This window comes from Colias eurytheme, chromosome 2 (genome assembly GCF_061535395.1).
Source record: "Colias eurytheme isolate Ceu_HAF_F1 chromosome 2, ilColEury1 Martin Lab GWU primary, whole genome shotgun sequence".
Lineage (NCBI taxonomy): Eukaryota > Metazoa > Arthropoda > Insecta > Lepidoptera > Pieridae > Colias > Colias eurytheme.
The window spans coordinates 1,056,602-1,084,487 of record NC_142981.1 but is presented as its reverse complement, the minus strand read 5'-3'; the positions used below and the strand labels follow the sequence as shown (position 1 = coordinate 1,084,487).

The 27,886-nt window shown below is 35.6% G+C and overlaps 2 protein-coding genes across 2 annotated transcripts; one reads left to right on the top strand and one right to left on the bottom strand.

Annotated features, from left to right (window-relative positions):
- Positions 1-1,216: 1,216 nt before the first annotated feature.
- On the bottom strand, positions 1,217-12,215 carry CycB3 (cyclin B3). The gene is made up of 8 exons (XM_090110160.1): positions 12,084-12,215; positions 11,578-11,883; positions 10,813-11,081; positions 9,700-9,913; positions 7,241-7,495; positions 6,693-6,848; positions 4,921-5,095; positions 1,217-3,995 (listed from the first exon to the last, which is right to left on the bottom strand). The coding sequence occupies exons 2-8, from the start codon at positions 11,875-11,877 to the stop codon at positions 3,832-3,834; spliced, it is 1,533 nt and encodes a 510-aa protein (XP_089966286.1). The 5' UTR covers positions 11,878-11,883; positions 12,084-12,215; the 3' UTR covers positions 1,217-3,831.
- Positions 12,216-12,660: 445 nt separating this feature from the next.
- On the top strand, positions 12,661-27,397 carry Pex1 (peroxisomal biogenesis factor 1). Its single transcript, XM_090110148.1, has 13 exons — positions 12,661-12,860; positions 13,864-14,082; positions 14,568-15,663; positions 15,963-16,203; positions 16,801-16,954; positions 21,308-21,473; positions 21,867-22,009; positions 22,720-22,904; positions 23,642-23,701; positions 24,975-25,161; positions 25,787-25,945; positions 26,304-26,422; positions 27,168-27,397. The coding sequence occupies exons 1-13, from the start codon at positions 12,768-12,770 to the stop codon at positions 27,253-27,255; spliced, it is 2,910 nt and encodes a 969-aa protein (XP_089966274.1). The 5' UTR covers positions 12,661-12,767; the 3' UTR covers positions 27,256-27,397.
- The last annotated feature ends 489 nt before the right edge of the window (positions 27,398-27,886 follow it).

Genomic DNA, 27,886 nt, shown 5'->3' with positions numbered 1-27,886 from the left:
TTCATTATCTATCAATATATATATATACTTGCAAATGTGCTATTGATAAAGGAATCTGAGATAATCGACTTTAAAAAAATATTGGACCGCCAAAAACCCCATTTGCGGCGGCACCGGGAGCCGGTTCCGCACATAACCCGATTTTTGCAAAATGGCGTCCCGCACTTGAGTGGCTAGCGGGACTCAAGTCACATCGCTCTTTGGAATTTATTTTTGTTTCAGAGGTGAATGTTTTAATAAAATTATGTATAACTAGCAGTCCGCCCCGGCTTCGCCCGTGGTACATATTTACGTTTTCTACATAAGAACCATCCTCGTACTTCAAGGAATATAATAAAAAAAGAATTAACGAAATCGGTTCAGCCGTTCTCAAGTTACGCGCTTACCAACACATTTTGGGATTCATTTTTATATTACACTAGCGGTTCGCCCCGGCTTCGCCCGTGGTACATGTTTACGTTTTCTCTACATAAGAACCATCCTCGTACTTCAAGGAATATAATAAAAAAAGAATTATCGAAATCGGTTCAGCCGTTCTCGAGTTATGCGCTTACCAACACATTTTGCGATTCATTTTTATATATAAGAAGATATAAGATTTTACAAAATGTGATCAAGGTGATCACCAAAATGTAGTTCTAATACAATTGCTCCTTTGGTCCATTGAAAAGTTACATTTGGGGTCGCATTTTTTAGAGGACGCAATTTTATTTTTTTGATGTGTAGGGGGGGTCAGTGTGAAGCTATCACCAAGTTTGTGGGGTCGCCACCCTTGTCCCACGGCCGCCATCTTGAAAATAGCGGTTGAAATGGTTTTTACGATATATCTCTTAAACTATTTATCTGATAATAAAACAATGTTAACATTATTCGTTGCAAATTAAATTTTCTACAACTTAGGTTCAGTAACTTTTTGTCGTAGAACTATAAACAAAAAAGTTATAAGCGAAAATGTTCAGAAATTAGAGATGTTTATATTTTTCAATAAAACTTTTTTTTATAAGTTTACGAAGAAATTATATCAGACCATTTTTGTAGATTGTTTTTCGTAGAACAACTTTTATTTACAACATTTTTTCATTAAGTAAATAGCTAAGGTTTTACAGCCATCCGAAGTGAGTACTATTTTGTATATACTTGAATAAGGATGATGGATAAAAAATACAAACACAGAACTTCAAACCAAAATCACTTTTATTTACATGTCACAGTTTACATTATTATTAACTTGTATAATTAAATTGAGAAATTAAAATAAGAAAAACAGCTTTAAAACGAACTACTCTAAAACTTACCATTAATGAACAACATTATTAATAACATTCCAATATTTTGTACTCTTTAAAATGTGATAAATTACAAAACATATGACATCGTTGCAAATAATCTCACAATAATTACTATGTAAATTACAATTAAAACATTACAAAATCCATTATAATTAAAATAGAACTAGCAAAGTCTGCCGCATACAATACATACCGTGTATAAAAATTTATTGCTCTCGGAAGCAAGTTGAAATAATCATACGACAAATGGGAACATTCCAAAATTGGTCTAAAACTATCATACGACAATTCTGTACAAAATAAATATATATTAAAAATCGTTTTGATTGTGGCATTCATTCAATTCATATAAAAATGGTCCAAGTTCTTTTGATTCCCGGGTTTTGAAAATGCTTGCATTTGAACCATATTGTGTCATTAGTTTTCAGACATTAATTTTTATCCCAGCTTAGACATTACACTGTTTTAAGATTTCAATTAAACATTAATTTCTTTAATCAATTGCTAATAGCTTAAAATTTCGAATAAAAATTAGCATAACATTAAATTAAATAGACAAATAGATATATATTTATTGGATAATAATTAATACTAACATATTACACACGAAGCCGCTTATTACCTATAATTTCCTATAGGAAGACAGCATCTTAAAAGCATTTTCAAAAGTATCGGTAATGAAATAACACTGTGGTTGCTTTTGGCGCGATTTTGGTTTTATTTTTCTTCCAAACAAAACACAGAGATCGGGGGCAATGAAACTTAGTTTCGTTGGCGATCTCAAGTCTTAAACGGTGGTCGAAAATGGCCATAACCGAATATGGCACAAACAATACAGTGTGGATATCGTTATCACTAAAATAAATAAGTCGTCTCTTTGGGTTATTCGTAAATCGTAATGAAAATGTTACGTGTTAATAACGTCGAGCGAACAAGAATAAATTACATATACGCATGCTATAATTTTATTGTCGAATCAGCATGACCTATATAGAATGAAGAAAAAAGAGATGAACAATAAATAAAAAATAATTTCGCACTTATTTATTCCAGTGACAGCTAGGCGATGGCTACACCACGTCATATCGTATCAGTCTTACGTATAAATGCAACTGGCGCAAATCCCTAAATTATGAGTTAAACTAACATTTTCTAAAGAAAATACCCACAATTATCGACTAAAACAATATAATGATTATATAAGACTTCGTCGAGTTTAAAGCTCCCGTGTAGAACTAATTTCCGCTTGTATAAACGTTACAATGGACTTGTAACTCGATGTTAAATTTTAGTAAATTAAAAATAAAAGTTAATTTTGAAAACTAAGTACTTTTGTATCTAGATTTAATCCAAAACGAACGCGAAACGTTGCACGTTATTTGAAGTCTTTTAACATTATATTATATAGATTGGAAATAACCTAAACATCGTCATAAACACGTGCACGGGAGAGGATAATGTGACGGTATTTAATTAGAATTTGAACACAATTACATAAAAAAAAAATGAAAAAAATTAACTAAAAAGTAAAACTACGTTGTTTTTAAAAGGTTATCATTATCTATAAAACGGATTGCGAAGACCAATAATCAACTTTTTTGGTTGGGTATTATAATTTTTAACTATTTTATAAACTTATTTTTACCGCCATGTATCCTCGCCCGTGTTTAAATCGCCTAATTTAGCCACTTGGCACCTTACACTGTTTAACAATAATTCATCGCATTGTGAGCTAACTACGACAATTACAACTTAAATTTCTATTTCTCTAACAGGGTTGTCAATGTTTCGAAGTGTATCTGCGATTATTGGTACCTACGAAACATTACTGTTTTTAAATTTTCAACAATTTCATAGCACATTGCGATTTAAATTTACAATTTGAAAAAATAATATCTTCTAAAACGGCCACGTTTATAAAAATAAACGCTCCCCAAAACATGGCAACCCTTACAATGATATGTCATTTCAATAAATCAAATAAACAGCTCGTTGAATCAAACTCAACTTTCAAACAATAAAATGTTAAATGTGAGGTAACAAAGCCATAGTTCATTTGAAATTACTTTATTGAATCCAAATTTTCTCTAATCAGATTATAAACCAATAGGGCTTTGACAAAATTAACTGAAACAACCATTTTTGCCCCAACTAAGGCTTGGTTGCACCATAATTTAGTTATAGTTAAGATTAATGTCAAAATTAACAATAACACTAACTTTTACAGTGAATGCAAAATGTGTTGCACCAACATATTTTCTTTCATAGTTGGTAGAAATGACATCTTATTTTGTATTTGACACTTCTGACAGATATTTAACGTTAGCAATAGTTTTAACCAGTGAAAAAAACGATTATGATTAGTGTAAAAAAATATGATCATCTATAAATTTATCAAACAGTGCAACTCATATTTCCCTAACTTCGTTTATTATTGCTAAAGTGATGCAACCCAGCGTGAGTTGGTTTTTGGTTAGTTGAGTGAGATTCCCCGAGTCAATACCCACCTAAGTAAGTCAGTAAGCAAGGTGCCGGTTTGTCCTCAGCTTGTTAGTACTGAATCTTCAATAAGTGGCACTTTAGCCACTTCAAAGAATATCGTGTGCGAATACTTGTTCCTAACCGTGCTGATCGCTGATTTGGGCTTCTTATGTAGTGTTGCGTTGAGTTGCAGCGATAGGGGGATTATGTCTTTGAGCTCGTAACCTGCAAGTGGAAATCGGTGTGTTAGAGAAGTGATTGAAACAAAGACATTTACAGGCTTCGTCAAACAGAATGCGTATTTCACGTTGTGTTTTACAGCTTTGTCATATAGAACGCGTACTTACGTTGTGTTTTACAGCTTTGTCAGATAGAACGCGTACTTACGTTGTGTTTTACAGCTTTGTCAGATAGAACGCGTACTTACGTTGTGTTTTACAGCTTTGTCAGATAGAACGCGTACTTACGTTGTGTTTTACAGCTTTGTCAGATAGAACGCGTACTTAACGTTGTGCACATCGCTACGTCATGTGCAGGCGCTCGTGCAGTGGTCAGCGCTGACGTTTGCTGACAAGATGTAGAGGGCCAGGCGGCTGTCGGCCGGCCGCTGACAGTCAGCGCTGGCGGGCGACACGTACCGGTGTAGTGGCGCAGCGCGGGCGTCCAGTGCGAGAGGCCCTTCATGCGCAGCGCGAGGTAGAGCGCGGCGGCGGCCAGGCGGCTGTCGGCCGGCCGCTGACAGTCAGCGCTGGCGGGCGACACGTACCGGTGTAGTGGCGCAGCGCGGGCGTCCAGTGCGAGAGGCCCTTCATGCGCAGCGCGAGGTAGAGCGCGGCGGCGGCCAGGCGGCTGTCGGCCGGCCGCTGACAGTCAGCGCTGGCGGGCGACACGTACCGGTGTAGTGGCGCAGCGCGGGCGTCCAGTGCGAGAGGCCCTTCATGCGCAGCGCGAGGTAGAGCGCGGCGGCGGCCAGGCGGCTGTCGGCCGGCCGCTGACAGTCAGCGCTGGCGGGCGACACGTACCGGTGTAGTGGCGCAGCGCGGGCGTCCAGTGCGAGAGGCCCTTCATGCGCAGCGCGAGGTAGAGCGCGGCGGCGGCCAGGCGGCTGTCGGCCGGCCGCTGACAGTCAGCGCTGGCGGGCGACACGTACCGGTGTAGTGGCGCAGCGCGGGCGTCCAGTGCGAGAGGCCCTTCATGCGCAGCGCGAGGTAGAGCGCGGCGGCGGCCAGGCGGCTGTCGGACGCGCCCGCCAGCCCGTACTCCAGCAGCGCCTGCTCCAGCACGAACCGCGCCAGCGTCAGCGTCGGCATCGACACGCGGGCACACTGTCGGCGAACGGACAGTTGTTAAACTGATGCTCATATTGTCCGTTTTCAATTTAATTCACAAGCAGTAGATTAATTGCCCAAATTAAAGACTGACAGATAATATACGCTGCAAGTTGGGTGTTAACGCACCTACGCGCGTATTTGCGGGTAAAGATCGCCATCACAGACATGTATCAAGATAGACTAAGCGAGTGTATGTACTTCCCGTGTCCAAACTAAGATTATGAAACTTACTTGACGCTGGCCTACACTCAGTCCGCGCTTGCAGTTCGCCAAGGAAAGACGTGAAGCTGAATAAAGTAAAATGCCGAATTGCGCCGTTATAAACTGTAGAAACTCCACAGCTGTGAGTGGCCGAGTTAGCAGAGATGTTTCCTTCCACCGGTAAGTAATTTTCTAATCAGAATATGCACTATTTATTTTAAAATCAAATAAAGAATATCTGTGGAAAACGATCGTGACAAACACGGATACCAAATCATACGAAATGATTCGGAATACATTGCGGCTTTTACTTGGCACGGTAAAGATCGAGTCGTATGATAACAAGCAATGAATAGCGTCTTCTCATTTTTCTGTTCTCATTTTTCTGTCCAATTTTGTGGTTAGTGATGTTCATTTGATGCAACAGTTCTCGATTCTAATCGATTTTATAATCGAACAGAAAAATGATAATTTGAAGGAGCAATTTTTCAGAAAAAAAGGCATAGATTTTTTTTGTCATTTAATACGACTTGACCTAGAACTTTTAAGTATTTTAATACAAAGGTACTAAAAATAAATATTATGACATGGACGCCATTAGTTAAAGTGTCATCTTGGGAGTTTTTTAAGAAAACTCCTTATTGCTTAGACTATGTTTGTTTTTTCAGTTTTCCAAGTAACCCGAACATAAAAGAAAAATGGATTGATGCAACGGGACATAAAGATTGATTGATTGACAGTTTCATTACTTTCTTTCGATGGCCTCTCTAGTACGTAGTACACGGTAACTCAATGGGCATATGTAAGAAAAAGCTAAAACACATTAGTTTACTTGTTAGAATATTAAAAGGTTTATAAATTTATTTTATCATTCCTCTGTCTATGGTAATTATCATTTTTCTGTCTTGAATCGATTTAGTAATCGATTACGATTCATTTATTTAATTACCTCTTAGACATAGATCTAGTTTGATCTGATTTCTTTCGATTTACTTCGATGGGATAGGACGATACTAGAATCGCCGCGCGAGTGGCGTCCTAATCGATTTAGCGTAAAATGAAATTACCATCACTAAAAAGCACTCGTGACGTCATAACGCGTCAAGGTCAGTACAAAAAATATGACACGCTTGGTTTTCATACAGATCGCGGTACTTGCGTAGTCTATCTATGTCTGTGATCGCCATCATCGTTCGAGTTTTTACTTTTTTACGCACGCACATAGACTGTGTTGTTTTCTCTACAAACAGAGATCCACACAAGACGTTTCTCGTTACCGTTGTAAAACATGCGTTAACGCGCTACGCTGCGTTATGCGTGGCAGTGAATTAATCTCCTAAAATAATGGAATTGACAATCATAATAAATATCACTTGAACAGTATACTCACCCTAGCATATCTCCTGAGGAACCTGTACGATAGTGGAATGCCGAGATCAAAGTCAATAACTTTTAATATATTGATCTCCATCCTGAGCAGTTGGCTGAGTGTATACGCGCCGTCGCAGATGTATAGAAAGTCGTCTACTAGTGGCGGGATCCTTTCCTGTAATATTTATAAACATTTCTGTATAACTTTTACTTATAAATACTACTAAAATAATGAAGTCTGAAATTACGTATACACTTTGCCGTACTATTTGAATTTATTAGTAACTAAACACAATCAAATAATATCCAAGTGGGGTTGTATAAAGCATTCATTGAAATTCACCTAATTAAATGGAAAGAAAAACACCTCTTATTTCGCCGCAGTTCAAAGTCTGTTGTGCATCGCTAATTAGAAAACTCAAAATTTTGATTACGACAATTTTCAAGTATAATTTAGGAAAGGCATGGAATTTTTGTGGTATTAACAGTGAATATTGTAAAGACCACCCGATCTGTAAATATAGCAGAAGAACACATAATACACACTATGTTAGATACAACACTTACATCAAACTTAGACGCAATAAACAGCGACGAAGCGCCCAGCAGCTGGAGCTCCTCCTTACTGAGATGCTCCCTCTCGGGCAAGGTCCTGCTGGACCTCGTGAGGAACAGGTCCACGAGCTTCACCGCCAGGTACAGCGTCTCGTGGTTCAGCTCGAAGCTCTCCTGGACCTCCACCATCCAGTCCACGAGCAGGGCTCGCATCCACGCGGTAATGCCCTTCATGCGACCGAGGTAGTCGTCGATTATGAAGATAGGCTGTGGATGGGTTGTTTAGTTAGCAGGTAGTTAACGACTTTTTTTTTTGACCGCCTCCTTGGTACAGTGGTTGACGCGTGAGCGTAACACCGAGGGGTCCTGGGTTCGATTCCCGGTGGAGAAGAAGAAAAAAAAATGTCTCGGTCTGGCAGGACACAGAAGGCTGATCACCTTCTTTGTCCCTAAAGAAAATCGATCATTGAAACAGGTGTATAATACATCTGCCCCTTACCCCACTAGGGGACATGGGACTTCACTTTTTACACTGCAACGCACCACGCAGCGTAGCGAAGGTATGCGTTTACGAATAAAACAATTGTACGTGCGTAAAACCAATTGCACGCGAGAAATACTTACTCTACTACTAAATACGTTTTCAGTATCTTGGACTGTGCATGTTTTATATACAAGAAACGTTAAAACACGCATTGAAGTGCTACGCTGCGTACTATCTATCGTTATGATGTATATCCATCGCTTTACATCTGAATTAGATGTACTGTGGTCTGTGCTCAATATAAACCTTTTATTATATCACTAGCGACCCGCCCCGGCTTCGCACGGGTGCAATGCTGATACTAAATACACTACAGAAAAATTGTGAACGTTGTATAGGTATAAAAATATAGCGGCCCGCTCCGGCCTCCGGCATCGCACGGGTATAAAATACATAGCCGGGCGGCCGCAAACGCTACGTCCTGCAATTTTTAAATCTGTAATATCTTCGAAAATATTCACTTAAATCATACGGTGTAAAGGGCCATATAGATCTATATTAAATGAACAATGTATCCATGGTATTTAATTGGTTAAGGATTAATGCTGTATTGGTTAAAATTGCTTCGAAAATTAGCCATTATTTGTCGTAAAAAGTAAATGACAAAAAAAAGTTATTGTGGGTTATCCATAAGAGATAGACATATACCATCGCGGACTTTTCTGTAGACCTTTTCAATGCGTATAATACTTAGAAAAAGTACATTATTTTGATAAAACTCGTAGGGTTCAGCCTGCGTTTGCAATGTAAGCGGAATAAATGTAATTTTTTACGACATCACATTAGAAACCTCAAAAATAACAGTACTTCTCCACTACTTAATGGATCTTATTATACATATAAACCTTCCTCTTGAATCACTCTATCTATTAAAAAAAACCGCATCAAAATCCGTTGCGTAGTTTCAAAGATTTAAGCGTACAAAGGGACATAGGGACAGGGAAAGCGACTTTGTTTTATACTATGTAGTGATGTACTACTTAACCCGCGGCTTCACCCACCATATCTAAAACTTATAAAGTATCCCGAACAAACAGTCTATCTTATCTTTAAAAAAAAAACCGCATCAAAAATGCTCTCAGCATACATGGGAACAGGGAGAACTCGGGAAGCGACTTTATGTTACGTATGGATAGTGATTTTAATCTAATAATAACTTTAATATTATGAAAATACATATTTTAAAAATCTTTGAATAGTCTTATTTGTTCATTATCTGCTTCATGAGGATAGCTTAAAATAATTTTGCGTTTTTTCATGGGTTGAATAAAAAAATTGATGTAACTCAATTTCAATATAAGAGTAAATTTTGAACTTCAGAGGAGCTTGTCTTTCCAATGATACATAATGAAATAACAGGAACACAGTTCCTTGAATTTATTCTATTAAAAAATTATAGACACGATTGCCTATATTATAACTAAAAGATAACTGAGATCTCACTGAACTAGAAATTGAAAATCAACATTGTTTTTAAACTTTCAAGTTTACACTTGACATTAACTCTGAAATACGACATAGGTACATTTCCCGCGTATTTGCACTCATAATGAATGCAAAGACGCGTACTTCGTATGTACGTAACTTAACGTAAATCTATACTAATATTATAAAGTTTGTCTGTTTCAACGCGCTAATCTCAGGAACAACTGGTCCGGTTTGAAAATTATTTCGGTGTTAGATAGCCCATTCATCAAGGAAGGCTATGGGCTATATATCATCACGCCAAGACCAACAGGAGCGGAGCCACGCGGGTGAAACCGCGGAGCGCAGGTAGTGAATATTATAAATCTAAAATCTTATTAAAAAGGTATGTGTAATGTGTTTGTGAGACAAACTTTTTAATATGTACATACTTTTTAATATGCAAACATTATAAATCAACAGCTAAAAAGCAAAAACAACATATAAATACACTCACACTCACCTCTCTACTCTTCAAGTAGTTGAATATGTCCATAGCATAATGCGAGACCTGGTAGTGATCGTTCCAGTTCTCCAGGTCAAAGTCAGCCACTCCCTCTGGTGTCTTGTGCGGGGATTCTGTTTCATCGTCTAGGGACTTAGTGTCTGTGTCGTCTAAGTTCACCTTGTCGAGTTTTTCGCTGATCGTCTTGTATTCTTCTTTTGTTTCGTTTGGGCTACTTGGGGTGGTTATAATGGGTTAGGTACTGATAACAACTAAGTGATTGTCTTAAGTATTTGAATTGCAAACACAAGTTCTTGTTGCAAGATTTTGCAACCAAAATTATTCAGACATAATTTTTGTTAAAATTTATGACTATAATTTTAATATGACTTAAAATATAAGTGGGTGAGTGAAAGACATCAATCAATTATTAAATTTAAAATGTAAATTAATCACAAAAGATGTACAACAAAGATTGATCAACAACCACTAATAACTTTTATTTGTGTAAATTCTGTGATTTAAAAAAAATATTATATATATTATTTTAGATCCACAAAACATAACTTTTATACTTGAGAATTGAGATTAAACAAGTACATATTTCAATGTTCTGCAAGTAAGATCTTGTAGATGTAGTTGAAATAATACATCTACAAATATAATTCGATTCGACTGACTGGTTGGCTTGGTTGGTGGTGGCCCTGCCTTCCAAGCCGGAGGTCGTGGGTTCGATTCCCACCCGGGGCAAATATTTGTGTGATGAACATAGATGTTTGCTCTGTGTCTGGGTGTTAATTATCTATAAGTATTTATTTAAAATTGTGTATGTATGTTTATCGGCCATCTGGTGTCCATAACACAAGCGAAAGCTTAGTATGGGATCAGATCTTGCCATGTGTGAAAATTGTCCTGAATATTTATTTATAATTATAATTTTATTTGATTAACTAATTGAATAGTAAAAAAGGTAAAATAAATATATTAAGAGTATTTTCAATTTACAAGTTACAAATAATTAATATTAAAAAAATAAATAATAGTTAAGTTCATAATAAAGTGGTATAGTGTAAAAAATACCTTGATTACATTATATTTCTGAACACATTTGCACCTTATACATATACTTACTTATTTTCCAAAGCAGTCGTATACAGGGAAGGTTCAGAGACGTCACTCTTGGCTGATTTGGCAGAGCTCTGACTTTGATTCTGGTTTTCTTTGTCAAGTGATTTCCTAATAATGTTCTTGAGTATGCCATTTTGAGCACGAGTCGCCACAGGCTTTGGTGGATCCTTAGTGAAGTGTTTCTGAACAGTTTCCACCACATTTGTTGCAACTTTTTGCAGCTGCCTCGCTTTTGAAGTCTTTCCATTGACAACTGTTTGTGGTTTAATGGTCTGCAATGTTTTAATTATGTAAAATTCTAAGATTTTTTTAATTGAGTAATAAATTTAATAACAATAAAATAAAGATACTGATGCTGTTTTTCTTAACATATATTATAATAATAAACATAGAATAGGTAATAGTTAAGTTAGGTAGGTAAATGAACATTAAACAAACGGTGATCATTTTAGTTACACCATTGAATAGATACTAACAAATTGAATTTTATTTATTAAACTAATAATTTTATATTTAATATAAACATGTGATATAATTTTTAATTGCATTAAAAATTTAAAGGTAAGTTAAATACTCATAATATGAGTAAACATGTGTTGATATTACACAATACAATTTTGGAGGGAAAGATCAATGACCTATATAATCAACAAAAAAGTTATATGACCTGATTTACAAAGGTTTTACTAGTTAATCGTAGACAATTAGATGCGGAAGCTGATAATATTCTTGAATTACCCACACATGAAAAATAAAAAAAATATTAACCTTTACAGATGGAAGCATTTTGCTTTCCACTGTGACTTTTTTCAGTGCCATGCTTTTGTCTTTATCATTATTAGCACAGGATTTGTTGAAAGCGTTTGTGATGTCGCCAAAAGCCGCCCTTTTTGCCGTCATGTCTTTCAGGGGACTATCAGCTTTCCTCTTATTTGGCGCCTTTAGATTGTCTTTGTAGGTCTTCAGAGAAGCCAATTGCTTACTCCTCGTCGTGATTCCATGGCTTACGAGGCCATTCAAGTTTTCGTTGACGCCGATAGGTTTTGATGCCAACCTTGTTGGCGCCATTATTAACTGAAAATAACCAAAACTTATCACGTGTACAATTTCGTTGGCGCCGTCTTGCGTTATTTATATTTAATTTCACATCTAAACGAACCTCCTAATGAAATAAAATTCAATAATCATCTAACGTCTAACGGCCAAAAATGGAGGCAAAACAAATGAAGTTTCAATCATGTCCACAGCGTCCTATAATTTTAAGGAATACTTACAATTGAAAAACGGCAGCGGCCGTTTTATGAATATTTTAAAGGTTTTATGAAATTACACAGCACTTTAAAAAGTTTAAACCACAAAAACTCAATCTTGAATTCTGTAACTCTTGAGTCTACATTTACGTTACTTCAACTCGCAACCGAATAGAGCAATTTACAAAAACCGTTGCTTTGAATGTCTATTGGCAAACGGATGAGCCAATGATAAGCAAGACACTAGATTACGTTCCTTTGTACACGTTCGGGGTGAAATTACATCTGAGTGTAAGTTTTAATTTTTGTGAAAAAAACCGAAACGTATCATTATAATAAATACATGATTATTATATTTAAAAATTATTGTAAATTGTCGTTAAATATAATAGAAAGCCAGTGAAATCGTGCATAATCTTACAAACTCAAAGATTATAATATACTTTAATAATATAATTAATTGATATGAGTTAAAATGTTAGTAAAATACACTTTGCGACCATTACAACATAAATATGTTTTTATTTGATAATTTTCATGCGTGTAATGGAAGAAAAATAAAAAATGTCAATGTCCTGCGGCTGTCAATGACAGCTGATAAGTGATAATAATTCTGAAAATAGATAAATATACAAATATTTATAATTTAATTAATTATATTGTGGTTGGCTGCATTAATGGTAGAAAATTGGCTATACTTTACATAAAATGCTAGGTGGTGTAAGATTAAAAGTATCATTTACCCATGAAAGATCTTGTTTTGCATACATAAGTCCAAAATATAGCAGTAACAATGAGCAAGTAAGTATACTCAAGAAATATTTATGTGCAATTTTATATTTGATGTCAATTTCTATAATTCTCTCAAATATTTTTCCACATTTATCCTTAACAAAGTATTTTACTTGTAATGCAATTTTTGAGGTTAGTTTTCCTTTATTTGAGTGATAATAAAATACAGGTCAAGGCTGTTCACTATAAGCGTATCGTTTGTTTTGTTTATAATCATTTTTATTACCCATTTTTTGTTTTCATTTCCTTCAACTGATATCTGTGAGTTTTATTATTTAATGTAGATGTCTATATTACATGAACAAAATTTTATATTATATTTTAAATGTTATGTTCTGTATTATTATTAGGGTGTGGATGGTGGAAATAAAAATTGCATATTTTTTCAAAATTGAACTTTGTATCAAAACTTTGTAAATAACTTTGTTTAACTGAAATATAATAAATAATATTATTGTTTAACTAAAATATAAATTGTATTCTAGAGTTCATTGAATTTGATAATGTTTGGTATCCTTCATCTAAGATAACTCTTATCTATCCTTAGATAATGCAAGCAATTAAAGTATAAATAATTCATGAATTTTATTATAATTATAAATCTTTGATACTACTTTGGTGATTGTTTTGTGTATTTTTTTTATATATTCAGTTTAAAGAAGTTTTGAGGAAATATTTATATATAAGTATCTATGTGTATTTTAATAATTTACAGGTAATTTAATTTTAGTTTCGTGGTATCTGTTGTGTTTTTGCTTTGTGCACAAGACACATAAATAGATTGATATGATTCACAGTTTAATATCAGTACATTATGTGTCTTTTTCTAATTTTCGAATACGAATTTTAGTAGTTGTAATTGTAGTAGTTTAAATCCAATGTCTTGTCTGTTTAAATTATTTCTATAAATTTAGAAGATATGATTGGTAATATAAATACTGTAAATCGTAGCTAAGTAACGATTTTGTTATCAAGAGCATTCTTTAACCTATTCAAATTTAATTTTTTCCAGTCACAGTGTATACAAGTATTGTATAAAGAGAAGCAGCTCTTACTCTGGGTGGTGTTCAACAGCAACACCCCAGAGGGTTACATATCCTGTAATCCTTTACATTGCAAGCTGCTGGGGTTGGACGAGGGTGTAGAGGTGTTTGTGTCTCCGTACGGGGATGTGAAGGTGCTGGACGAGCTGTATATTGATACGGATAGTCCGGATGATCAGGAAATATTGGTGAGATTGTGTGAATTTATTTAAGCACTAGCTGTTCCCCGCGGTTTCACCCGCATTGCTCCGCTCCTGTTGGTCTTAACGTGATGATATATAGCCTATAGCCTTCCTCGATAAATGGGCTATCTAACACCAAAAGAATTTTTCAAATCGGACCAGTAGTTCCCGAGATTAGCGCATTCAAACAAACAAACTCTTCAGCTTTATAATATTAGTATAGATTTAATAAGTTAAATTGGTTGAATGTCAGTTTATCACAACAACAGTTATCAATAGCTTAACATATCAATTCACCTAAGTACAAATCTAACTTAAAATTCAGATCCTGCATTCATTAATTTTATTTTGAACATTAATAAGCTCTTAATAATAATTGTTTTTAAAAAATGTTTGTCACTTTAATATTGTAAATAAAAAAATGCCTGCTGACCTGCTTGAAAGATAAAAAGCTAGCTGATATTTTTATTTCAAACTTTTAATTTTTTCAGGAGCATAATGCTGATGTCTTACAATTAAGAATTCTAGACCAAGTGAGGCTTGTTGTAGCGAACCAAAAATCAGTTGTGTGGGTCTCAACTTCACTACCTATTATATTTGTTCCTAAACAAACTGGCTTGCTTGTAAACCACAGCAGAATTGTAGTCAAAATAGATGCCTTTAACACCTTGCATACTCGTAGAGATACCATGGACACTTTGCCACAGGAAAAGAAGACATTCACTAACATAGGCGTAATCAATCAAGCTTTATTAAAGCCATATCTCAATATACCAAAGAAACTAGTTTTAAGAGCACTACCGTTGGACAGTGACGCAAAAAATGTCAAGAATTTAATACATCCCTACACAGTATTTATACATGAAGATTTAATTGGTGATTCGTACAAAGAATGGACTGTTATATTGGCTACAATGCAAAATATACCTTCGATTATACAGAATGATAATGAAAGTGATGTGAATTTAATAGATTTGTGTGTGGAAATAGTTCCAATTGATAATGTTGTGTTTCGAAGCCTCTCACATGAAGTGTATAACAGAAATATACCCACAGTATTAATTCCCAAATCCTTAAACACTATTATAAATATAGAGAACGGATCAAAGATTATTTTCACGATTGTCGGTGATTCAGCGGAACAACCAGACCATATTGATATAATAACGTATTCGGACAAACCACAGACAGAAATGGAAGTCATAGAACGATTTAAGAAGTGTGTCGTAGAAAATACGCATTACGGCAAAAAGTTTTTAATCAACGACGACATGGTGAAACAAAACACGCATATATCGAGTGGGTTTTTGAAGTTCAAATTAAAACCAGAGAAGTTAAAGTATACAATGTTGAATTCGGAGTCGTTCAGACAGTGTTCGGTGTCTGCTAAATGTTTAAAAGATACGGATTTTGAAGCACCTAAATTGGCATTAACAACATTGGAATATGATGATAGGAACTATTGTAGGTCGATAAAATGTATACAGGGTTTAGTGGAAAAAGTGCTGGATCATGTATATTTTGAAATACATAGAGAAGCCAGTTTTAAAGGTGCATCGGATATTAAGAGTAATGTTTTAGTTACTGGTGAGTTTATAGTCTGTTATTTTATTTGTATTTCTTGAAATAAATTATAAAAAAACATGTAGGTACCTACTAATTAACATCGGCAAATCGATTTTTGCTATAATCTAAACCGACTTCTAGCTGCATCGCTTGACAGTTTCTGATCACAAAATACCGCGTTCAATTCATATAAAACTTAACATTCTTAAAACTGCTTGTTCGTATTGAAAACATATTTTTCTGTAATAAGAAAAATTGTAAATATTTTGACATAAAATATTTCATTCCTATAAAACCAAATCTAAAATTAAACTTTCCAGGTCTCAACGGGCGCGGCAAAACGTCAATATGTCACATGGTACAAAAGGACCTGACTCTATGGTCTCACATACTGCACTGCAGATCTCTAAAAGGCAGAAAGGATATACCAGAAGTGTTAGCGAAGGTTATACTGATGTGCCAGGAACATAGTCCAGCGGTGTTGATTTGTGATGACGTGGATGCGTTGGTACTCCCGAATATGGAGGGTGCTTCGCCCCAGGATATTGCATATTACCAACGGTAAGGAAAGGTTGGAAAATTTTGAAAAAATAATAATCTAGTTGCTGGTGGTAGTTATTAGACCGCCTCCTTGGTACAGTGGTTGACGCGTGAGCGTAGAACCGAGGGGTCCTGGGTTCGATGCCCGGTGGAGACGAAGAAAAAAAAAGGCTCGGTCTGGCAGGACACAGAAGGCTGATCACCTACTTGTCCCTAAAGAAAATCGATCAGTGAAACAGATGTATAATGCATCTGCCGGTAGGTGATTTTATCTTATCTATAGTTGGTTGTTTTGATTTGTTTCATGATAATTGTTTTGTGAAAGCTTAGGTTGTGTTTTTCAATTATCGTTTATTTAATTTGATTTCTGAAGGAAGTACAAAATATGTACATTTATTATAAAATCCTACATCACTAAAAAGATAGATATCTCACAATATGTAACACTATAAATAGAAAAAAAAAATATTATCGAATCGATAATCATGCAATTTGCGGAAAAGTTGCCTACAATAAAAAAAAATAAACAGATAACCTCTTTTTGAAGTCATAAAAAATGGTCAAAGTTATACAAAAATAGAAAAAAATAATCATAAATATAATTTGCGATATTTCCAGTTTAGCAGTAACCATCAAGCAATTGCTCCAATCGTGCACAGGCGTGTGTGTGCTCATGACGTCACTTTCCATGAAGTCACTCCACCCCGTTTTGAGAGAATTTGGCGGGAAGCCGTTGTTCACTGCGCATTTTGATATACCTATGTTGGATCAAGTAAGTGTAAATGTTTCATATTTTAAAATTAAAAACTTTTTAATTCTATTGACGATCTATCGTCAAATGACACGATAATCTGTCGTCATGACATAGTGTGAACGCGCCACAGACATAGATAGACTACGCAAGTACCGCGATCTGTATGAAAACCAAGCGTGTCATATTTTTTGTACTGACCTTGACGCGTTATGACGTCACGAGCGCTTTTTAGTGATGGTAATTTCATTTTACGCTTAATCGATTAGGACGCCACTCGCGCGGCGATTCTAGTATCGTCCTATCCCATCGAAGTAAATCGAAAGAAATCAGATCAAACTAGATCTATGTCTAGGTAGTCAAATAAATGAATCGTAATCGATTACTAAATCGATTCAAGACAGAAAAATGATAATCACCATAGACAGAGGAATGATAAAATAAAGTTATAAACCTTTTAATATTCTAACAAGTAAACTAGTGTGTTTTAGCTTTTTCTTACATATGCCCATTGTGTTACCATGTACTACGTACTAGAGAGGCCATCGAAAGAAAGTAATGAAACTGTCAATCAATCAATCTTTATGTCCCGTTGCATCGATCCATTTTTCTTTTATGTTCGGGTTACTTGGAAAACTGAAAAAACAGACATAGTCTAAGCAATAAGGAGTTTTCTTAAAAAACTCCCAAGATGACACTTTAACTAATGGCGTCCATGTCATAATATTTATTTTTAGTACCTTTGTATTAAAATACTTAAAAGTTCTAGGTCAAGTCGTATTAAATGACAAAAAAAATCTATGCCTTTTTTTCTGAAAAATTGCTCCTTCAAATTATCATTTTTCTGTTCGATTATAAAATCGATTAGAATCGAGAACTGTTGCATCAAATGAACATCATTAACCACAAAATTGGACAGAAAAATGAGAACAGAAAAATGAGAAGACGCTATTCATTGCTTGTTATCATACGACGCGATCTTTACCGTGCCAAGTAAAAGCCGCAATGTATTCCGAATCATTCCGTATGGTTTGGTATCCATGTTTGTCACGATCGTTTTCCACAGATATTCTTTATTTGATTTTAAAATAAATAGTGCATATTCTGATTAGAAAATTACTTACCGGTGGAAGGAAACATCTCCGATAACTCGGCCACTCACAGCTGTGGAGTTTCTACAGTTTATAACGGCGCAATTCGGCATTTTACTTTATTCAGCTTCACGTCTTTCCTTGGCGAACTGCAAGCGCGGACTGAGTGTAGGCCAGCGTCAAGTAAGGTTCATAAACTTAGTTTGGACACGGGAAGTACATACACTCGCTTAGTCTATCTTGATACATGTCTGTGGAACGCGCGCTAAGAAAGATTAAAATGATTGAATTAAGGCTGCAGTCTAGCAAAATTGCGTTTTCAACAAGTTATTTGACAATTTTTTCCCGGCTAATGAAATGATAAACTGAATTTTTTTTTCTTGTTTATCAATTAGTGTTATATACGCAATGCGCGTGAATTTTTTCACATTTGTAAAGTTACTTTATGTTACCTTAATCAGGCCTTCAAGATAAGTCTCTTTCCCCCAAAATCATTTCGAGCTAAGTTTGTGCACTCACTACGTTGCAACCGATTACAATTTACACAATCTGATCAGCGCATTATTATCCTTATATAGTCGTTATTAAAAACTGCTGAATACAATTGCCGAAAAACTTATGATTTTCTTAATTAGAACGTTATAAATTCATCAAATTTCCCATTTTTTGCCTTACAAAATCTATTGATAAATACTGCTAAAAGTTATTTTTTCCATTAATATATTCGAGTTGGTTGAAGACCAATGAGTATTAATCCTTTAGAAAAATTTTTTTTTGAATTTTGATAATTCTTTAAATATTAAAAAAATATTTAAAATAATTAGGAAAAATCCTAGCGAATTTCTTTAGTCGCGCTCCTTGGGCCGGAGCGTTCTGATGTGTGCTCTACGCTCGATTTTCCTTCATACCGAAGTGAAAGTTGCTCTACTTCATTAAATTTAATATTTTTGTTAATTGATTATTTTTATCTTAGTTTTGTGCAAATATTCGTATTTTTAAACATTTGATTTCGATATGGAAAATAAACGAAAAAAATACGCGTGTAACTACTAGAAAAAAAAATATCTTCGAACATAAAGTTAATGAAACCAAATAGATTGCAAAGGTGATTGGCAACAATTTCTTTATTTTACGGGGTGTCAGTAAAGGGATGTATATTTCTTTAAAACTAAAGTAAGCTCATAAATTTTCTTATAATATAATTTTTTTGAAGTTCCAAAAATGTTTATTTTTCGTTTGAGAAATACGAAATATAATATAACCTTGTATTTGTTTACTCCAAAATTGATCCGAGGTATTTTAATTTTTTCTTCTAGTCATTTTCAACGTAGCGGCATGTTGTTTGATTATTAATTTTATAACTTAAATACAGGATGTTGGTTTTATATTCTGATCTTACAGACGCGCTGACAAATTTAGTCCGCTATTTCTAGTTTAGTCTACCAACTCTAAGTACCAATATTAAAACGAATGGATTATCATCACATCATCAAAACTCAGATGTAATGGAAGATCACAATAACATAGAAAATTCAGTGGGTGTTGAGAACTAAACAAACAGAAGTAACAGAAACGCGAAGAATAAAAAAAGAGGACGAAAACGATAATTCGTTGATGCTTTCCCTTTTCGACGTATTGTTAGGGTACATCACCAATCTGCAAAAAACAAAACTGATGATTCCCAATTGCTGATTAAAAATGAAAAACAAATAATCGAAAATTTGCTGATCACAATGAAACATCCTTCAGTGGTAGCAGATTTACTCATTTCAAATGTATCGGTGAACAGCGTAAAGGAGAGGAGGACAGGAAAACATTATGAATGTGGATGGTGGATTGTATACAGGGTGTAATCGATAAGTATGTGCAGCCTGCAGGCAATTATGACGTTATTATTGCAGGTATCAAAAAACTTAAAACTGATATCGAAATTACTTTACCTAATGAGCAAAATGACAATAATAACTTTTTAAAAGTATAACGAGAAATATCTAAAAAATTTACTTTATACACTCCCATATCAAAAAGGGAAAATGGGACTAGTAGAAGTTAAATGTCTAATTCCGGCAAAAGACATGAATGCGGAAGATGCGGTTAAAAATAAAAAAAATAATATTTGAAATACAATGCAAAAAATAACACTTTTGAAATACAAATAATCAGACTTCTGCTTCTGCAACTAAACGTTGCAGAAGCAGAAGTCTGCTTATTTGCTGTTTGGACTGGAGTGAATAATTCGTTAAAAATAGAATATAATATAAAAAAGTATGTAACGTTTAGGCAAAATAAAATGATGGACCATTATCAAGATTTTACATAAATTGCCTACTGTCAGAATTGATTGATTCGAGACTTCAGCATTCGATGCCCATCAAGGACCCATCCTATATCATTCAAGCGATTGAAAAAAACGAGATAAATCCAGTGCAACCGATAAAGCATCAGAATGCTAGCAAAAGATTTATTAGGTTTATCAATATAAATCTATATATTACACATAATATAATAAATCTATAGAAGACGCGAAGACTGACATCCGCGCGGACGGAGTCGCGGGCGGAAGCTAGTCAGAAATAATTATCTTTTGTTTTCATTTGCGTATTTTTCTATTTGATAATTTTTTAACACAAACATTACATTTTTTTTATTATATACAAAATTTGTTTACTTATCCGTTTTATTAGTTAAACTGAACAACTTTCACTAAGAAACTTAGGTCGAAAGAAATGTATAGAGTTATGCATTTTGTAAGGAAAGCTTATTTTTTTTATATTTCGTCCAAATTTCTTTGTAAAAGTTGATCAGTTATATAAACATGAAGTTGAAGATATCAATAGAAAGTATTCGCAAATTTTGTGTACTGATAAAAAAAAAATCACCCGGTGTAATTTTCACGAAAATTGTTTCAAATTGTCATTTTTGGTACTTATTACGAATATTAAATTATGCATACGAATGATTTAATTTTTAAAAATTAAGTGGAGCAACTTTCCCTTAGTACATTTGTATTATTTACATATAGGATGACAGGATGCATTTGTTTGCACTACTAGACCAAGCCCTTAAAAATAAATATTAGGGTATTTTTAATCCCGGTTAATAAATTGTGTCGCAATATACATATAAATACATGGTCTTAATTTTGCGTGGTTGATAAATAGTAAAATTTTATAATTGATTCAGTCGAGTTATAAAATATAACAAATTTTGCATGGTTAAATTTAACAAAAAACTTTTTACATGTTCTAAGTAGATTTTTTTTACTAAACAAACATATTTTTAGGATGAAAGATCCGAACTATTCAAGCATTTGCTCAACAACAAAATACGGGAAGCGTTCACGATAGAGGACGATGACGTCATCAAGATGGCGATGGACACGGCGGGCTCCAGTGTTCGAGATATTGTCGATTATTTGAATAAGAAGATATTTAAAGCTGTTAAGAAAAGTAAGTAATAAAAAATATGATTAAACTAGCATTCTGTCGGCTTTGTTTGCGTTATTTAAAACTTAACAACTAATGTACTAAAAACTTTCCTCGAGAACCGCGCTATCCATGATTGGTGAAAACAGAATGAATCTTGGTGTTGTAGTTTTTGAATTTTGCAAACTGACACAAATAGACGCTGCGGAAAACTTTGTTTTATGATACCTATTGATATAATAGTTTGTAGATGGAATAAAATTATATTTCCTATTATGTTAGAGGCTTTTACCTGTATGGGGTCCATACAAAAATCATTTGTAACTAAAATCTGAATTTTACAAGTATATCCGAATTGTAAAATAACTGTATATTGTATGGAATGAATTTAATAAAGGTTATTTATTATTTTTTCAGAAATATCTACCCCACGGCCACGACTCGTGGAAGATATAACAAAAGATAGTGAAAAAGCGAAAGACTTTGATATTTGGGGCCCTCTGGGGGGCATGGAGGATGTAAAGCAGCAGCTCACTGAGTGCTTGTTTTGGCCTATTATGGTAAGATATTTTTGTTCTTTATTGTGTTCTATTGAAAATTTGTGGTAATAAATTAATATTATTAAAAAATAAATGGTGTGGAATATGTATCAATATACTTACGCTCGCATAATCCCTCAATGTACTCAATCGGACTATTTATAGCAATATCCCAACGCGGATTCTTTACACTAGATTTTGTGCTAAAATTGTATTAAATATCCAAGAACCTTTATATATTTCCCGCATATTATACTGTACTTGTCAGTATCATAATATGCAATATGCTGTTAAGTAAAATTTATATACTAACCATATTTTGCAACTGACCTAATATTGTATGAAATGTCCAAACTTATATAATACTACCTGTGCTCCGCGGTTTCACCCGCGTGGCTCCACTCCTGTTGGTCTTAGCGTGATGGTATATAGCCTTCCTCGATAAATGGGCTAACACCGAAAGAATTTTTCAAATCGGACCAGTAGTTCCTGAGATTAGCGCGTTCAAACCAACAAACTCTTCAGCTTTATAATAACACTAGCGGTCCGCCCCGGCTTCGCCCTTGGTACGTATTTCGCAATAAAAGGTAGCCTATGTTCTTTCTCAGGGTCTAAAGATTGTGCCAAATTTCACCAAAATCGGTCCAGTAGGTTGCGTGAAAAGCATACATACATACAAACCTTTCCTCTTTATAATATTAGTATACATTATAGATTTCCTTTATCCACAGTACCCAGCACTATTCCCATCAGCTCGTTGTGGGATCCTCCTATACGGACCGCCAGGTTCTGGCAAGTCCCATATCGGTTCGTGTCTAGCGCGGTTACCGCACGCACTGCTCGCTGTGAAGGGCCCAGAGCTGCTGTCCAAGTATATAGGGCAGAGTGAAGCCGCAGTTCGGGATATATTCGATAGGTAAGTTTTAGGGAAAGAATTCCGGTCGCGGAAGAATTCTAACAAATACCCGCGGCCCCATCATTAAAGCGGCTCGACGGAACACAGTGGGGTTTTGGTCGGTAGGAATCCGACATAACCCACGGCTCCTTCCCCGGGGGCCGTGGGTATCTTTGGAAGATTTCCCCACTATAAAAAAAAGGGAAAGAATTCCAACCAATATCCGCAGCCTCCTCATTATGGCGGCTCGATGGAACACAGTGGGGTTTTAATCGGTCAGAATTCGATATAATCCACGGCTCCTTCCCCGGAGGTATCTATGCAAGATTTCCCCGATATAAAAAAGGGGTGGATCGATCGTATAGGATAGTGGTGGAAGGAAGAAATGTGAAGGGATAGAGCTATGATGCTCCTATACGGACCGCCTGGTTCTGGTAAATCCCACATCGGTTCGTGTCTAGCGCGGTTACCGCACGCACTGCTCGCTGCGAAGGGCCCAGAGTTGCTGTCCAAGTATATAGGGCAGAGTGAAGCAGCAGTACGGGATATATTCGATAGGTGAGTTGTAGGCTACCTGAAGTAAAGTGGACAGAACCGCACATAAACACATGTTACATATAACTTTTACTGTTTACAGGTGTCTAAGAGTTTAATCAATATAATTATAATGAGTTATATAAGGTTTTGAAGGTTAATGTTTTTTTACTGCTACTTATTCAATGTATTTACACTAGCTCTTATTTACTGTATAATTTCAGGGCGGATATGCAACATCCTTGTATCCTATTCTTCGATGAATTCGACAGTCTTGCACCTAGGTGAGTTGTATTTAATATTTTTAAAAGTTTAAATATTTTTATAATATTGTATTTATTAGTTTGTAACTCATTGACGTACAACACGCAACTATTATCACTATCGCGGGAGTTTTTTTTATTATCAAATAAAAAAAACTCCCGCGGACCGAAGCTGGTGGCCACTTTGATAGCTCCTCTATTTTCCATCCTGCTTTTTCTTCCCATGTATTTTTAACCGACTTCAAACAAAAGGAGGAGGTTATCAATTCGGCGGGTATATTTTTTATGTATGTACACACACTGGTTGCGTTTAGACGTGGGCACGACTCAACTGGAGTAACAGACCGCGTAGAGAATCAACTCCTATCCCGGTTGGACGGATCGGAGGGCGGATCCCACAGGCCGGTGCTGATATCCACGGACACATAACTGCAATCTTATCCTATCCAGCTGTTTCTTCTCGTTTATTAGTAAAGTGCCTGTTGACGCATGATATTGAGTCATAAGTTCTGAATGTTAATAACTTCGATCCTTTCGTATCCCACTTTTTCTTTTCGTCCCTAAATTCTGTGTTAAGACTCGACAGGCGTCTCCTTCTTGTCCATTACTCAATCCTATATTATTTAGACGAGGTCACGACTCAACGGGAGTAACAGACCGCGTAGTGAACCAGCTCCTAGCTCGGTTGGACGGTGCGGAGGGCGGGTCGCGGGGTCCAGTGCACATAACTGCAAACTTATCCTATCCTGTTTTTTACTTTTTGCCCCCAATTTTTGTATCGTCAGACGTCTTCTTCCCGTTCATTTGTAATTGTTTGTTGTGTAGGCGTTCCAATCTTCTCTATCCTGCCTTTTCTTTTCGTCTCTAAATTTTCTCTTGTGTAGGCGTGGTCACGATTCCACCGGAGTCACAGACCGCGTAGTGAACCAACTCCTAGCTCGGTTAGACGGTGCGGCGGGCGGGTCCCGTGGCCCGGTGCTGGTATCCACGTACTGCTCTTCTTGTTCATTAGTAAAGTGTCTATGTAGACACATGACGTTGAGTCATGCGTTCCGATTGTTAGTAACTTCGATCCTTTCGCTTCCTTTGTTTTTCCTCTAAATTGAGTCTATATTTTTTCCTCTCGTCTAATAGTAAATCCTATGTTGTGGTGTTATGGTTATGTTATGTTATGGTGGCCATGTACACATTATTGCAACCTTATCGTATCTTTCTTCTTGCCTCTGTTTGTGTAGGCGTGGGCACGACTTAACACGCGTCCTAATTATCGATAGCCCCATCTTGCCTTCTCTAGACGAGGTCACGACTCAACTGGAGTAACAGACCGCGTAGTGAACCAACTCCTAGCCCGTTTGGACGGAGCGGAGGGCGGGTCGCGGGGCCCGGTGCTGGTGGCCACGTCGCGGCCCGACCTGCTCGACCCGGCGCTGCTGCGGCCCGGACGGATTGATCGGCATGTGTACTGCGCTCTGCCGGATGTAGTGAGTGTTGGAAAGTGTAAACGTAAAAATCCATACTAATATTATAAATGCGAAAGTAACTCTGTCTGTCTGTCTGTTACTCAATCACGCCTAAACTACTGAACCAATTTTCATGAAATTTGGTATGGAGATATTTTGATGCCCGAGAAAGGACATAGGCTACTTTTTATCCCGGGAAAATGACGCAATCCCGGAAATACCACGGGAACGGGAACTATGCGGGTTTTTCTTTGACTGCGCGGGCGAAGCCGCGGGCGGAAACCTAGTTCTTTATATATTTATATTTGTATTTATATTTGTATTTGTATTTGCATTTGAATGCCATAAAACCAAAAATATCAAATTCAAGTGTAAACTTAACTCAATATTGATTAATCTGCCAAAGGTGACGTTTGTCGAGCTTGGACATTTGATGTATGACTAATTAATCTAATCGTTCATTCGTATGAGCTGTACTCGCTAGTCACCGAATAAATCACTTTAATTCTTATTGATTGATTTTTCTATAACATTTTTCTCCTTATAAAGCCTACATTACAAATGTTTTTCTGAAGCTTCTGTACTTACAGAAAATTCCATAATCGTTATCTATTAATGAGACACAAAACTTACTGCTATATCACAGGACGGTCGGCACGAGGTCCTAAAGACACTATCACAAGAGGTGACCCTCAATACTGACGTGGACTTACGGACCCTCGCGGAGAGGACGGAGGGCTTCTCGCCAGCTGACCTCAAGTCTTTGTTGGTCACAGCACAACTTGGAAGGCTTGAGAGCCAATTGGTGAGTCTGTGTTTTAGGTGTTTTGGTTCTCAAGTTATTTTTTAGCATTTAACATGATATTGATTTCCGACAGTCTATATTTTATGGTACCTAGTTATTCTGGGTACTTGTATATCGTAAAAAAGCGGTTTCAGTTTGAGACAGGAAATTATCTATACTTACTTATAACGATGGTCTTTTCGATTCAATATTGAGTCTGTGTTTTCGTTTAATACTTAGGGACAGAATATCATTCCAGTATCACATTAAAAAAGCGTATAATTTTTACGGCGATATATTTTGTCCTATCTACCTTTTTTGCGTCTTACCTTTTTATCTTCGCAAATCGATGTCTAAAATTAAAAATCTGTAATTCTAGGTAAATAGTGATAATGGGAGGATGGAATCCATCGTAGTATCTACAGAGGATATAGAGAGTGCGCTGGCTGAGACAAAACCTTCTCTATCGCCAGAGCAGAGAGCGTACTATGATGCCATGTAAGTATTGTTTATCTTCATCCTCATCCCCATTTTAATCCTCATCTTTTTTTTTTTAATCCTCATCTTGATGGTGAATAAATGGAAGAACCTTTTTATTATTTAAAACATCTTCATCCCTATCCTCATTCGGATCATCATCATCCTTTTCGTCATCTTCATCCTCATCCTTAACAATAAAAAAGACGTGTGTCTATGCCTTCAAGCCACACCTCCGCGCCCGTCGGAGTGGGGAGCGTGAGGTTTTTCGTTACGCAATTTCTGGATTCGGTCCCTGCGCTCAAGGCCCGGGATAGAAGCTATGCAATAGCTTAACATAAATCTTCAATGAGAAGTGATTTGTTTAGGTGATTAACAAGTTCTTAAAAAGCGAACCATCAGTTTTTCTTTCTTATTCCTCCTTAAATTATTGTTTATGATTAATTTTTGTCATCTACACTAATATTATAAAGAGGAAAACTTTGTTTGTTTGATTGTAATGAATAGGCTCATAAACTACTGGACCGATTTTGATGAAATTTGGCACAGATAATCTTTAGACCCTGAAAAAGAACATAGGCTACCTTTTATTGCGAAATATGTACCACGGGCGAAGCCGGGGCGGACCGCTAGTATTAAATAAACATTTTCTCAGTGAAAAATTAAGAACGGGATCCCGCTTTGTGATCGCATTTATTCTAATCTTTATAAGCTCCTCTTTTATTCATTTGAATGCTATAAAACTTAATATTATATATTTTTTCAGATACAAGAGGTTCCGGGGCGAACCACTATCTTCAGACCAGAATGCAATAGCGCAACAAATGTTCAAGCAAAGAGTCACTCTTGCTTGAAAAAATTTAAGTCCTTTTCATACTATCCGATACGATATAAATTTATCGGATAGTGTGAAAGGCTTTTTTGACTGACTTTTTCGTTATGTAAAATTTTGTAGATAGCAAATATTCTGTCTCTTTTTGCTTTGACTGCTATGAAATAGCATATTATGTAATTTATATACAAAAATCATCGCTTAATGCAATAAAAATTTTATTAGATAAAAAATGTTGTGTGGTTTTATGAAACCACGGTAAAAGTGAAACTTAGGCACAAAATTATCGTATTTGTACGATAATTATCGTACGGTTCGACCGTCACGCGACATGCGCTACACAGACCAAAAAGTTTGAGACGATGTAATAAAAGTTTCACTTTAATAAAATAAAACATGTAGTTTGAATATCTCTCATTTATTTAATTAACAAAAGCAATAAAAATATGTATTGGACTTAACTTATAACCATTCCATATTTAATTGATGTTGTAAAAATTTATATGTATAAGATAATATATCAAAATTTAATAAAATAAGTTGAGCAAAAAAAAAAATAATATAATACATCACTTTTAGATTTTAAATTAGTTCCTATTTATTTTATTTGACAAACTATGTTTTAAAAATTGATTGAAATAAAACGCTCAATG

Bases quoted from the DNA above. Each gene is read 5' to 3' on its own strand.
- CycB3 (XM_090110160.1), bottom strand. From the start codon at position 11,877: ATGGCGCCAACAAGGTTGGCATCAAAACCTATCGGCGTCAACGAAAAC. The intron at 9,914-10,812 runs GTAAGTATATGT...CACCCCAAGTAG, and splicing joins ACGACTGCTTTGGAAAATAA to CCCAAACGAAACAAAAGAAG. The intron at 3,996-4,920 runs GTACGTGTCGCC...TTCCACTTGCAG, and splicing joins CGCGCTGCGCCACTACACCG to GTTACGAGCTCAAAGACATA.
- Pex1 (XM_090110148.1), top strand. From the start codon at position 12,768: ATGCTAGGTGGTGTAAGATTAAAAGTATCATTTACCCATGAAAGATCT. The intron at 16,204-16,800 runs GTAAGGAAAGGT...CGATATTTCCAG, and splicing joins GATATTGCATATTACCAACG to TTTAGCAGTAACCATCAAGC. The intron at 16,955-21,307 runs GTAAGTGTAAAT...ACATATTTTTAG, and splicing joins ATATACCTATGTTGGATCAA to GATGAAAGATCCGAACTATT.